General features: G+C 40.5%; 1 protein-coding gene across 1 annotated transcript in view; it reads left to right on the top strand.

Moving 5' to 3' along the window:
- The window catches only part of RAP1GAP2 (RAP1 GTPase activating protein 2), a 228,243-nt gene that overhangs the window by 172,129 nt on the left and 42,505 nt on the right, over positions 1-13,609 (top strand). The window contains exons 8-9 of the mRNA XM_069483478.1: positions 166-378; positions 1,553-1,656. Coding sequence (XP_069339579.1) covers positions 166-378; positions 1,553-1,656 — 317 coding nt within the window. The remainder of the gene's footprint in view (positions 1-165; positions 379-1,552; positions 1,657-13,609) is intronic.

Genomic DNA, 13,609 nt, shown 5'->3' with positions numbered 1-13,609 from the left:
GGGCTTAGGGGAGGGGTCTGTGTTACCACCTTTGGCCTCAAATACTAGGCTCCCCTCCTGGGGGCAGTTTGGAGGTGGGTGGGTGGGGACACCACCACTGCCATCCCTTCCTCCCCCTGCAGTCCCAGGGTCAGCTGCAGCACAAGATCCCCCCTCTGCCTCCAGGTTGTGGAGAAGGGAGGCCCGTACCCTCTGATCATCCTGCCCCAGTTTGGGGGCTACTGGATCGAGGATCCGGAGAACGTGGGCACACCGACATCGCTGGGCAGCAGCATCTGCGAGGAGGAGGAAGAGGACAGCCTCAGCCCCAACACGTTTGGCTACAAGCTCGAGTGCAAGGGTGAAGCCAGGGCCTACCGCAGGCACTTCCTAGGGAAGGTGAGGCCGGAGCCCTGGGAGAGAAAGACTGCTGGAGGGGGGCCCAGTCCTCTCTCCAGTCCCCCCGACCCATTCCCTGTTCTGTCCCCCACTGCTCTTGGCTGTGTCTTAGCGGGAGAGGTCTGGCTGGCTCTGTCCTGGGGGCAGGGGCAGGGGAGCGGTGCAGAAGGCAGGGAGGCCCAGTGTGACTGGTCCTTGTGGGAACCGCCCCCCAGGAGATGATGGGACGTGTTTGGGGTGAAGGAGGGTGGGGTAGAGTTCAAGGAAAAATATGTTCTCACACCACGGAAGTCTCCATTTCCATCTAAATAGTGTAAATCTCTTGGGTCCTCATTCAGGCAGGTCCCCTGAGTCCTTGTACTGAATAATGTGCTGGGAGCCTCTGACTGCTTGCAAGTGACAGAGCTATTTCTTTAAATGTATTCTGCCCTTCAGACTCACCAGATCCCCATGTCCTGAGGGCAGATTCCGGAAGTCTCTAGCGTAAGGCAGCTTTGTGGTCTCCCATGGGAGGAGGCTGCCTCTGAACCCCCAGGGATCTTGTTAACACGCAGATTCCAGGGCCCCCACTCTGCGTCAGCGGGTCTGGGGTGGGCTTCTGGAAGCTGTGTGTTCAGCTCGTGTGCCCTGATCTGTGGGCCCACTGGTCCGGAGCGCCCCTCAGCTCCCCATGGGTGGAGGTGCTGGGGTTCCTCCCAGCTTTCTTCCTCGAAATCTTCTGAACCGGTGAGGGCTGCCTCCCGGGAGTGAGAACATGAACTCAGTATCTTGTGGTGAAGAACTTGAGCTTCGGAGTCAAGACAGGGGTTTGAACCCCGGATCTGCCACTTACCAGCTGTGCGCACCTGGGCAGTCACTTAACCTCCCTTTATGCTGGTTTCTCCATCTGTGAAGTGGGGACGATGACATTACCTCCCGCGTGAAGCTGTGGTTAGGATTAAAGGATATGATGGGTACTAAGCCCTTAGCACAGAGCCGGGCACAGCCCGGGGCCTCAGCGGTTGGTGCCTGTTACTGTGACCAGCGTCATCATCGGTAGCATCTGCAGCAGTAGCTGCCTTCCCTTCTTCGTTGCAGTGGGGCTTCTCACGCCTCGTGGAGGAGATGGTTTTGGGGGACACGTCCCGTCCGGAAGTTTCCCTCTTTCCCGCTCACACCCGATTTCTATTTCTAGGATCATCTAAACTTTTACTGTACGGGCAGCAGCCTGGGGAACTTGATCCTGTCCATCAAGTGCGAGGAAGCTGAAGGGATTGAGTACCTTCGGATCATTCTCAGGTGGGGCTGTTGCCCGGTGCATGGCCATGCCTCTTCCAGGCAGGGCTGCCTTCAGTGGCGGGGGACCCAGAAATACCAGTCCGACCAGTCTGGGAGGGACTTGGGCTTGCTGGACTCCTGGGGCTGTCTGAAGTTGCCAGGCAGGGAGACCCAGCGGCCAGCTGGCTGAGTGCCCAGCTGGCAGAGTGCAGTAGTCAGATTGGTATCCTGGTCTCAAGGTCACCTGGACCACAGTCCTTCCTGCCCCTCTTTCTTGCAAGGCAGTGGCTCTGAGGAAGATGTGGGGTGAAGCAGGGTGGCTCGGTGTGGCTCATCCTGCTGAGACACAGCTCCAAGTCGTGGGAGAGGGTTAGCCCCTGCTGCCTGTGGTGTATGCGTAGTCGGGAAAGATAGGTCACCGAGTGTCTGTGGCGTGTGCTGGGGCCCTGAGATGGAGTGACATTCACAGCAGGAGCACTGATTTATAGCTGCAGCCAGGGCACCTCTCTCTGGACTGTGACCTCTTCAAGGGCAGGAACCAGTTTGTGCTTGGTTCAACTAACATGTTTTGTAAAACCTGCCGCACCAGAAACTGAAATAGGTGCTGGAGACACAGGGGTGACTGAGACTGGTCCCTGTTTTCTAAAGGCTTACGTTCTAGCACGAGAGAAAAGCAGAATTTGAATATGCTGCAGGAATTATTTTAGCCGCATGCCCAGGATGGTATGGGAGAACAGAAGAGTCTGTGTCTTATTTATCTCTGTCCCTGGTGGGTGGTGGAGAAGCCAGGATGGCCGAGAGCTGGTGCCTAGCAGGGTACTATGAACCTGTCACACTCTCAATCCACATTTCTTGAATCGCACTGGAAGTTCTTAAAGCTATTTGGAAAAGAACAAAAGCATTTTTTTTTTCCTGCCCAAATTTTGAGACACACATGGGAGGGCACAAGGACACGTAACCCTGCCTTGGGAGAGGTAAGAGGGGAGGTGGCTTGAGGAGGTTGTCAGCATCCATCCAATCTTCTCATTAAGGAAGGAAGCAATTTTCTTTACAGAGGTCCACTTGACTGGAAATCCTATTTGCAAGGCATAGAACAGTCAATTAAATAGCTAGAGCCAATTTTCTGAAGGGTAATACCTGGATCCCCATCTCCAAATAGGATTTCTAGCTATTAAAATTGCTTCCCTTCTTACTAAAAATCAGACCAAGATTGGGCAGGATTTCTGAGTAAGATGATCACTGAACACCAGAACCTAACCCCCCCTTTTTCTAACACTGTATCCTATCTGAAATGCTGCCTCAGGGCTGGCAGCTAGAGAAAGATGCCAGGCACACAACACATGCTTTGATGGTTTTGTGTTTTTGTTTTGTAGTCTGTGGGGCAGTTAGAGTAGGTGATACTGAGAGTCGAACCCCAGTTCCCCTTCCTTAGAAAGCAATGTAGTATGGGAATGTATGAAATTGGAGATTCTCAAAGAATCCTGTACTCTTTAGGGTAAGAGCAAGCCCTGGAATGGTCAGGGATCTTTCCCCACAGAACCACTTTTGTTATGGTGGGTAAGCAGCATCAGTTGAAATCAATGCCCCGGGGAGCTCAAGGGCAAGCTCCAGTGTGGCTCCCCCAGTAGCAAGCCAGCAGGCAGGGTGGCGGAGAGAAGCCACACACCAGCGAGGAAGTTGGACAATCGTATCATGTACTTGGAGTGACTGCCAGGCCAAATTGGAAACCAGACATGAAAAATTGGCTCCGTGGGTTAGCAGCTTTACCAGACACAGGGAAGAAATTATCCGGAGATGAAATTCCCTGCTGGCAGTGACTCCTGTCCCAGCCTCTTCCTCATTCCCCGCAAGCTTCTGGATTCTTTAGTTGATGTCCCGAATTTGTAACAACCAGCTCTCCCTCCTAAAATCTGAGTATTCTAACAGCCTCTGTGTATGCCATGAGCGTAGCCAGGAAGAATCTATCCACAGCTGGGAGACAACAAGCTTGTGTAGATTTCTCCTTTTGCAAGTGTGGATATAACGAAGAAGAAAAAATCTCCTTTAGGTTGTGAAAGAAAAGATTCTGCATCTAAAAAAGCATAAACTAGCTAGAGAAAGAACAGAGTTTAGAAAAGTATTTACTTTTACAGAAAGCCAGGCAAAATCGAGATATTTATTAACTTTGTATTTTTCACAAACTTCTAGAAAAAATAAACACTATGAAAGAAAAGACAAAAGACAGAATCAGCCCAACAGAATGAGATGAAAAAGTTGCTTGTTAAGTTAGGGAGATAATATAAGAAAACTGAAAGTGGCCAAAGGAATTTTAAATGGCATTTGAAGCAGTAAAAAGCAGAATCTTCTTTGTCGAAAATCCAGTTAGTAATATGGAGAACGAGATTAAGAAACTTTCACATAATTCAAAGGAAAACACAACCACTTTAGACTGTTGAGCGAGATTATGCTGAATATGGAGGGTGGTGAGCAGGAATTAAACATGTGAATAACTGATGTCCTTAAGCTGATTGAAGACTTAAATCTGCAAACCAAGTGACTCACCCAGTAACAGACAAAATAAATAAAAAAACAAATATTTTGTTGAAAATTTGGACATATTTTGGTGAAAATTTATATTTCATAGATATAAAATCACTGGTAAAATAAAAATATTCCAAACAATAAAGGAAGACAAAGAATACACACAGACAGAAAAAGAAAATAAAGAAATCATAGATAAATGTGATAGGAGTGTGAGTACCTATATGATGATAATAAATATAAATGAGTTGAATTCCATTAGTAAACAGCAAGATTCTTAGCTGGGGTTATCCCTCCAAACAAACCCCACAAATCTATCTATCTATACTTTATTAAAGAAAGTAACCCGGAACATTTAAAAAGAAAAGAGTTAAGAAAAAGAACAGTCAGATACAAAGAGAAAGCGAGGTTAGCAATATTAACAGAGAAAAGTATAATTCATGGCAAACAAGCAATCAGTGTGTTAAAGAGCTATTGTCCACTCATAAAAGGAAAAATCCACAATGAAGAGATCTTACTAATATAAACCTTTATCTGGTAAATAGTATATAACATAGTATATGTATATGCACACATGGATATGATTAAAATATGGAGATTCACAATACAATCGTAGTGGTAGATTTTTAATACACATCACTTGACGTATCAATACTAGGGTAAGAAATGAAAGGATATGGATAATCTCATTAATATTATTTATGTCAATTATATATGTTCGTCTTTATATGTATCTGTTTCAAACTTGGATCTTCTAGCAGATTTTTGCTGCTTTTCAAGTGCCTATAGGATATTTATACACACTGATTGCATAGTCGATCAGTGGTTTTTTGTGGACCTGCTACATCAGAATCTTCTTGGACCTTTAAAACAAAGCAAAGCAAAATGAAAATAAAAAAATCCAAGCAAAACCAAAAACTGAGATTTCCAAGCTCCAATCCAACTATTTAAAACATAGACACATAAATATAGAAGATATGTAAAGATGTATAAATAATAATATATATTCTACATATTCTTATTTTCTCCCTTATTTTTTCCTCATTTCTGTAGCTTTCTATAAAACATACTATTTTGTAACTTGCTTCTGTTAATATGTCTTAGAGATCTTTCCATAGTAGTATATAGAGAGTTTCTTATTTTACTGCTGCATAGTATTTCATTGCATGGATGCAAAAGAATATATTTAATAGATCCCCTATTAAGGACCACTGCCAATCTTTTGATATCACAAGCTTCAATGATTAACATTGTACAAATAATCAATTCGTATGGATTAAGATAGTTTCTCAGGAGTGAGATAGCTGGGTCAAAACATAAATGCACTTGTATTTTGATGGATAATGTCTAATTGCCCTTTGTAGGGGCTGTATAAATTTGAACTTTCGCTAGCAATGTAGGAGACTGCTTATTTTTGCAAAGCTTTTCCAGTAGAATGTATTGTCAAACACTTGGATTTTTGTCAATCTGGCAGGTGAAAATGGTATTTTAGTGTAGTTTAAATTTAAAATAATCTTGATATGAATCATGCTGGGCATCTTTTATATTTAAGAACCACTTGTATTTATTTGCTGGGAACTGTTCATAAGCTTTGCTCCTTTTAAATTGGAGTGTTATTTGAAATTTTGATTTTTAAAAACCTTGTAAGTGATTCTTGATTGCAGGCATATTTAGGAACTTTTGAACCACAAAGTAAACCTAAATAAATTTCAAAAAGGAAACACTCTGCTGGATATATTCACCTACAATTTGACAATAAAACTAGAAATTAATAACAAAATGTTTCTAAAAACCCACTTAACCATTTAGAAATAAGCAATCTCTTAAATAACTTTTGGACCAAAGAGCAAATCAAAGCTGCAGTTATAGAATATTTATAAAGTAATGACATTTACAGTATTATACATAAAAACTTATGTGTTATATTCAAAACTATACTTACAAGAAAATTCTGTGCCTTAAATGGTTTCTTATTAGATAAGAAAGAATGATATTTGCACATTGTTGCTGTTTGTAGTAACCTCTCTATGCCTCAATTTCCTCATCTGTGAAATGCTGATGGTGGGATCTACCTTAAAATTATTCAGTGCTGCTATGCCGTGGTGAGTCAGGGCCTCACACTGTAGCTACTCAATAAAGGGTAGCTGCTATTATTATTGTCATCAATATTATTACCTAAAGAAAGATAGAAGAATGAATTAACAAATATTAAAGCAGAAATAAATAAGTTAGAAATAAAAGAACACAAGATTATTGATAAATACATTTAGGCTTCTTTTGGGGGAAACAAAACAACAGGAAGATAGGTAACTAGCTAGTTAAATATAGATAAAAAGAGAAAATTAAAACACACAAAATTAGGCATAAAAAGACATACAACCAGAGAGGTGAAGAAGGTTAAATGATTACTAATGGATGCTGTGTTCAACTCATGGTATTAAATTGGAAATTTTATTTGAAACAGATACCTTTCTAGGAAAGTAAACCTTACCAACTATAACTTAACATGAAGTTAAAAACCTGGACAGACCAATAACTGTGGAATAAATTGAAAAAGTTCTCAAAGAATTATCTCCCTGAATGGTTTTAGATCTAGATGGTTTTGAAGGTAGGTATTTTAAACTTTAAAGGAACAGATTTCATGTTATTTAAATAGTTTAAGAGAAAATAAAAATGTGGAAAGCTTCCCAATTAATTTAATAAAGCTTAAAAGATCCTCATGAAAACAATCAGGCAAATAAAATGCAAAAAAAAAAAAAAAAGGAAAAATCGGGGCTAATATTCTTTATGAATATAGAAGTCATGTTCTAAATAGAATATTAGTCTAAGAAACTCAAATCTAAGCAGACTTTTAAGAATAATTCACTATATGGCTGGGTGAGGTGGCTCATGCCTGTAATCCCAGTGCTTTGGGAGGAGGAAGGATCACTTGAGGCCAGGAGTTCGAGACCAGCCTAGGCAACATAGTGAGACCCTGTCTCTATAAAGAATAAAAATAAAAAAATTAGCTAGGGATAGTGGCACACACCTGTAGTCCCAACTACTTGGAAGGCTGAATCAGGAGGATCTCATGAACCCAGGCATTTGAAGTTATAATGAGCTATGATCATGCCACGGCACTCCAGCCTGGGTGACAGAGCGAGATCCTGTCTCATAATAATAATAATAATAATTCACTATAGTCAAGAAAGTTATTTTAGTAATGCAAGGATGGTTAATATTAGGAAATTCATTTCTTCAGTCAGTGTTTGTTTAACCAAGACCTAATAAGTGCCAGACTTTGTCTAGCTGTAGAGATACCGTGAGGGATAAGCTCTTTTTTTTTTTTTTTTGAGACAGAGTCTCACTCTGTTGCCTGGGCTAGAGTGAGTGCCGTGGCATCAGTCTAGCTCACAGCAACCTCAAACTCCTGGGCTTAAGCGATCCTACTGCCTCAGCCTCCCGAGTAGCTGGGACTACAGGCATGCGCCACCATGCCTGGCTAATTTTTTGTATATATATATTTTAGTTGTCCATATAATTTCTTTCTATTTTTAGTAGAGACGGGGTCTCACTCTTGCTCAGGCTGGTCTTGAACTTCTGACCTCGAACGATGCACCCGCCTCGGCCTCCTAGAGTGCTAGGATTACGGGCGTGAGCCACCGCGCCCGGCCAGGGATAAGCTCTTATCTTGTTACTCGGCCAAAGAAAGCATTCAATACATTTTAGAAATTCTTATTCCTGTTCTTAGTCTTATTCACCATCTCCTCCTTATGGACCTGAATCATTATAGGCTAGTGAGAGTGATGCAAAAGGTAGTAGGGGAAAACTGAAAGGAGTGTGGAATGTGGTTTCCGAGTGTGGTTGGAGAGATTATTCTATAGAGATAAGAAAAGCTAGATAATGTATGGACAGTGTTTAGGAGCTTGAATTTTATCCTAAGAGCAATGGGAGAGCTACTAAAGCCAGAATGTCATATCAGATTTGTACTGTAGCACAATCACTGGGGCTAGAATAAGGAGAATGGCTTGGAGGAAAATCAAGGCTAGAACCAGGAAAGTGAGACAGGAGGCTGCTGTGACGAGCCAGGTGATTATCACAGGGGATGATCCAGGCCACCAGATTGCATAATGTGAATGGTATCCCTGGAGCTGTGCTAACCAACAGGCGTGGTGGGAACTGAACCAGGGTGGCTTGCACTGAGAATAGAGAAAAGTGGGTGGAAAATTCCAAAACACCTGGGGAAAACTGACATTAAGAAAGACATCCAAAAACGTCAACAAATGGGAGATGGATTTACTGCTGATGAAATGCAAATAATTGTACACTTTCAAAATGACTTAAATATACTTAAGATCTTAAAAAGATAAAGAATGAATAGCACTTATAAAATGGATAAATTGTGATACAGAGAAATGAACCAAGAACAGATGGGCATAAAAGGAAAACAATTAGAATTATTATAAATAAAAAGATAGTTGTTGAGGATAAAATCTAGTCTGTTCAAAGCGTGAATTTGTGAATTGGAAAACAGTTCCTAAGAATTCACCCAGAACACAGAACAGATAAAGAGATGAAGTATATGAAAAAGAAGATAAGATACGTGGATAGCAGACTGGGAGGCCCCAGCATTTGTCTTAAGAGTTCCAGAAGGAAAGAAAAGGGAGACTAGTGAACAAGTACCCAGAGAAGTAATAGCTTTGAGACTGTTTCAGAATTTAAGAAACTACACACCATGCTGCTGAGCACAATTTTAAAACAAAATAATACTTTTAGGCACGTTGAGGTGAAACATCAGAAATCAAAGATTTAAAAAATTTAAAAGCTACCAGAGGATAAAGACAGATTATCTATGAAATAAGACAGTTCTTAGCCATGATGGTTGTTGGAAGACAATGGACAATATCTTTAAAGTGTTTAGAAGGAGAAAGAAAATAACTCTCTTGGCCAGGCGCGGTGGCTCACGCCTGTAATCCTAGCACTCTGGGAGGCCAAGGGAGGAGGATCGCTCAATGTCAGGAGTTCAAGACCAGCCTGAGCAAGAGTGAGACCCCGTCCCTACTAAAAATAGAAAGAAATTAGCTGGACAACTAAAAATATATAGAAAAAATTAACCGGGCATGGTGGCTCATGCCTGTAGTCCCAGCTACTTGGGAGACTGAGGCAGAAGGATTGCTTGAGTCCAGGAGTTTGAGGTTGCTGTGAGCTAGGCTGATGCCATGGTACTCTAGCCCAGGCAACAGGGCAAGACTCTGTCTCAAAAACAATAAATAATAATAATAAAAAAAACCTCTCTTAACCTATAATTCTATACCTGGAAAAATTATCAGCAAATACAAAATAAAACTTTTTTCAGACATAAAAAATGAGTATTCTACCATTCACAGATTGTCCTTGAAAGAATTAATAAAGGATGTAGTTAAGCCAGAAGAAGAGGACCCAAAAGAAAAGATTTAATTAAGAAGTGACAAGAACTACTTTCTCCCCTCTTCACTACTGCACTTGACTAGTCTAAAAAAAAAGGAAGAAGTGACAAGAAATAGGTAAACTCTGTTGATACATTTAATTACTGACTGGAAAAAAAGTAATTTTTTTGCATGTTTAAAAAGAGGCTGAAATCCTAGCACTCTGGGAGGCTGAGGGAGAAGGATTGTTTGAGGTCAGGAGTTTGCGACCAGCCTGAGCAAGAGCGAGACCCCGTCTCTACCAAAAATAGAAAAATTAGCCATAGCCAGGCATGGCGGTATGCACCTGTAGTCCTGGCTATTTGGGAGGCTGAGGCAGGAGGATCGCTTGAGCCCGGGAGTTTCAGGTTGCTGTGAGCTATGATGATGCCACTGCACTCTAACCCAGGTGAAAGCCAGACTCTGTCTCAAGAAAAAAAAAAAAAAAAAAAAAGACTTGAATTAAATTTATAAACCAAAGTAGCAAGGACACTGGGAAGGGAAGAGTTCAATGGATAATGCATACTTCATTTTTTTCTCATTTACCCCCTCAGGAGAAAGATTACAATTTTAGAGTTTGTTGGAAAGAAAAATTTAAATATGTGTATTGGGAGATATAGAAATAAAATCTATAGCTCCAAGATTAGCAGAGGGATAAAAAGAGAATATAAAAAGCAAAGAGAAAACAAAAACTCCATAACTTTAGTTAGAAGCAGGAAAGGAGGAAAAAAAAAAAATAAGGAAAGAAAACACAGGGAATAGAAAATGTAAAATGGTAGATTAGAAATAATTCCAAATATGTTAATAATTGCAGCACATATAAATAGATTAAATTAGCCCATTAAAATCTCAAATGTTCAGATTGAATTAAAAATACAGCTATATTCTGTTTACAAGAGCCATAACTAAGGAAAAATGTGTGGATGGATTCAAAATAAAAGAATGGAAAAAGATACACTGGAAAAATACTAACCAAGAAAGCTGGCATAGCAATATTAATATCAGACAAAATAGAATTTCAAGACAAAAGCCTACTTCTTCTGCACTTCTGATGTTTCCTGCAGAATGGAGGGAACACTTTCGTGTAACACCCTGGCTCTCCCTGCCCTCTCTGATTGGTGCGTTTGGGAGTGGGAACTTGTTCTGTCCCCCTCAGGGGATGTCTTGTACTAGTCTCACCTAAGCAGCCCTCACCGGAGGGGGCTTGCCCCTGCCCAGCACTACCTGTGACTGGGTGGGTGAGTTTGGCTAATTCTGGGGTTTAGTCAGACCCATTTCATCTTCACCCTCAACTGTGTGCTCCCACTTGATCTTTATCAGTAACAAAGGAGTTATTTTGACTCCCAGTGCCTTACTCTGTCATTCTTTTGTTTGTTTCTGAATTTGTTGAGAACCTGGGCAGGGAAAGATGGCTTTTACTAGGCCCCCTCAGGGGCCACAGCCTACATGATGATCAAGAAATCAGTACACCCAGAAGATCTAACAGTCATGAACTTGTACTTAGTAATAATGGTCTTGAATTTAAAAAAGCAAAACTGACAGAAATATAAGGAGAGGTAGACAAGCCCTCGGTTATAATAGAAGATTTTAATAACATCTCTCAGAAAGCAATGGATTAAGCAGGAAAAAATTATAAGGATGCAGAAAATTTGAATAATACAATTAACAAGTTTGATCTTGTAGCATATATTCCTGCTCTCAACAAAAGAAAAAAATACATTTTTTAAGCCCACTTGGAATGTCAAAAAAAATTAAAAAGTCCATGTATTAAGTCAGTACGTTTCAAATAATATCCTATAGATTATGTTCCTTGAATATAAAACAATTGAATTATAAATCAATTAAGATACCAGAGGAAAAACAATCTCATATTTGGAAAGTTAAAAAAAAAAAACCCTTTTAAATAACTCATGGGCTAAAGAGGAAATCACAAAGGAACTGACAAAATATTTAGAACTAAATGTCAGTGAAAATAGTACCTATCAAAATGTGTGGGATGCAGTTAAAGTGGTACTTAGAGAGTTGCGTAATTCTAAATGCACTTGTAAAAAAGAAGAAAGATTAAATGAGTAAGTATGTAGGTCAGGAAGTTAGAAAAAGAATAGTAGAAAAAAAAGCCCAGATTGAAAATAGAAGGAAGGAAATAAGACAAGAGCAGACTACTGAAGTAGACGCAAAAATGTGAAAGAATAGATGATCAGCAAAACCAAAGCTGTCTCTTTGAAAAGACTAACAAAATAGATGAACCTCCAGCTCAGACTGATAAAGGAAAACAGATAAAAGATACAAGCAAATAGTATTACAGCAATGAAGGTGTACACTACAACTAGAGGTGAAGTCCTAAGAGAATACCCAAAACAATTTTGTATCAATGAGTTTGACGGATACTTTTGTAGAAAAACATAAATTACCAAAATTTACCCAATAAGAAGTAGAAAACCTAAACATTCACCACTCAAGAACTTGAATTGGTAGCAAAAAGTATATCCTCCTATAAAAAATAATAGTCCCAGAGATGTCACAGAGGGCTTTTAGCGGACCTTTAAGGAATGGAAAGTTCCTATGTTATATAAACTATTTCAAAGGGTGAGAAGCTACCCAGCAATTTTACAAGGCTGGGATAACATCTTGATGTCAAAACCTGGCAAGGGAAGTACAAGAAGGAAAAAAAAGGGCCCATGTTGCTTTTGAACATACACGTGAAAATTTAATTAAAATACATTAGTCCCCCCTTATTCGTGGGGGATACGTTCCAAGACCCCCGATGGATGCCTGAAACCTCAGGTAGTCCCAGAGCTGATTGCTGTCAGTTGGCAGATATTTCTGTTCATGTCTTCCACGCACAAATTAAGTGCCTTTTCCATAACTAAGCACTTATCATGCACTGTGACTGTAACTTTTGTAGTTTGACATGTGACAGCAAAACCAGCATGAATTTCTTTTTCCTTCTTCACAATTTAAGATTCTTTCTTACCATAGATCTTAGCAACCTCAGCATATGACTTTTTTTTCCTTTTCTTTATTAGATAGAGAACTTTCACCTTTTCACTTAAAGGAAGCATTTTTCTACTTGTCTTTGGCATATCTGAATTGCCAGCATCATTACTCTTGCGCTTTGGGGCTATTATTAAGTAAAATAAGGGTTCCTGAACACAAGCACTGCCATACTGTGACAGCTGATCTGATCACCGAGGTGGTTGCTAAGTGATTAATGGGCAGGGACCGTGTACAGCGTGGATGCTCTGGACAAAGGAATGGTTCGTGTCCCGGGTGGGATGGAGCAGGACAGAGTGGAGCGATGTGAGATTTCATTATATTCCTCAGAATAGGTTGCAATTTAAAGCTTACGAGTTGTTTGTTTATGCAATTTTCCATTTAATATCGTATTTTCGGGCCGTGGTTGACCATGGGTAAATGAAACCGTGGAAAGAGAAACCATGGGTAAGCGGGGACTCCTGTATTAATAAATTAAATTCAGCAGGATATTAAAAATAATATCTCAAAAGCAAGTGGAGTTTTACCCATGGAATAAAAAGATGGCTCAACAGAAATGTAATTCACCAGGTTAACAGATTAAAAACCATATGATTATCTCAGCAGATGCAGAAAAGCATTCAGTAAAATTCAACACTTTCATAATGTGCTAAATGAATCAGGGTGGAACAGGCTAAATTTAGAGTCTTATGGTGAATCCCTTTATAAAGCAAACTCCATCCCATTTGTAGTTTGAGTAAACCCATATTTTCAAATATTAGTTTCTTTTCATAAAGGTCTAGTTGTGTGTCAAAACACAAATATATCCAGGAGCTGTGCCCAGTTCTTTGGGAGAACACAAAATCCCATAAACCAAAAAGTAATGGTGACCTTGAAGGTGGCTATTTGTATTTTTCAGTGGCGGACAGATTTAGCAGGAATGTTCTTTAAGTATCCACCTCACCTGGGGCACCTAAGTAGGATTCCATTTTTCCCACCATTTGAGTAGTGCCCAACACATGGGTTGGGTGACACAGGGCAGATCAGACCCCAGGGAG

The sequence above is a fragment of the Eulemur rufifrons genome, chromosome 9, assembly GCF_041146395.1.
Source record: "Eulemur rufifrons isolate Redbay chromosome 9, OSU_ERuf_1, whole genome shotgun sequence".
Lineage (NCBI taxonomy): Eukaryota > Metazoa > Chordata > Mammalia > Primates > Lemuridae > Eulemur > Eulemur rufifrons.
This window is presented reverse-complemented; position numbering and strand designations above follow the sequence as displayed.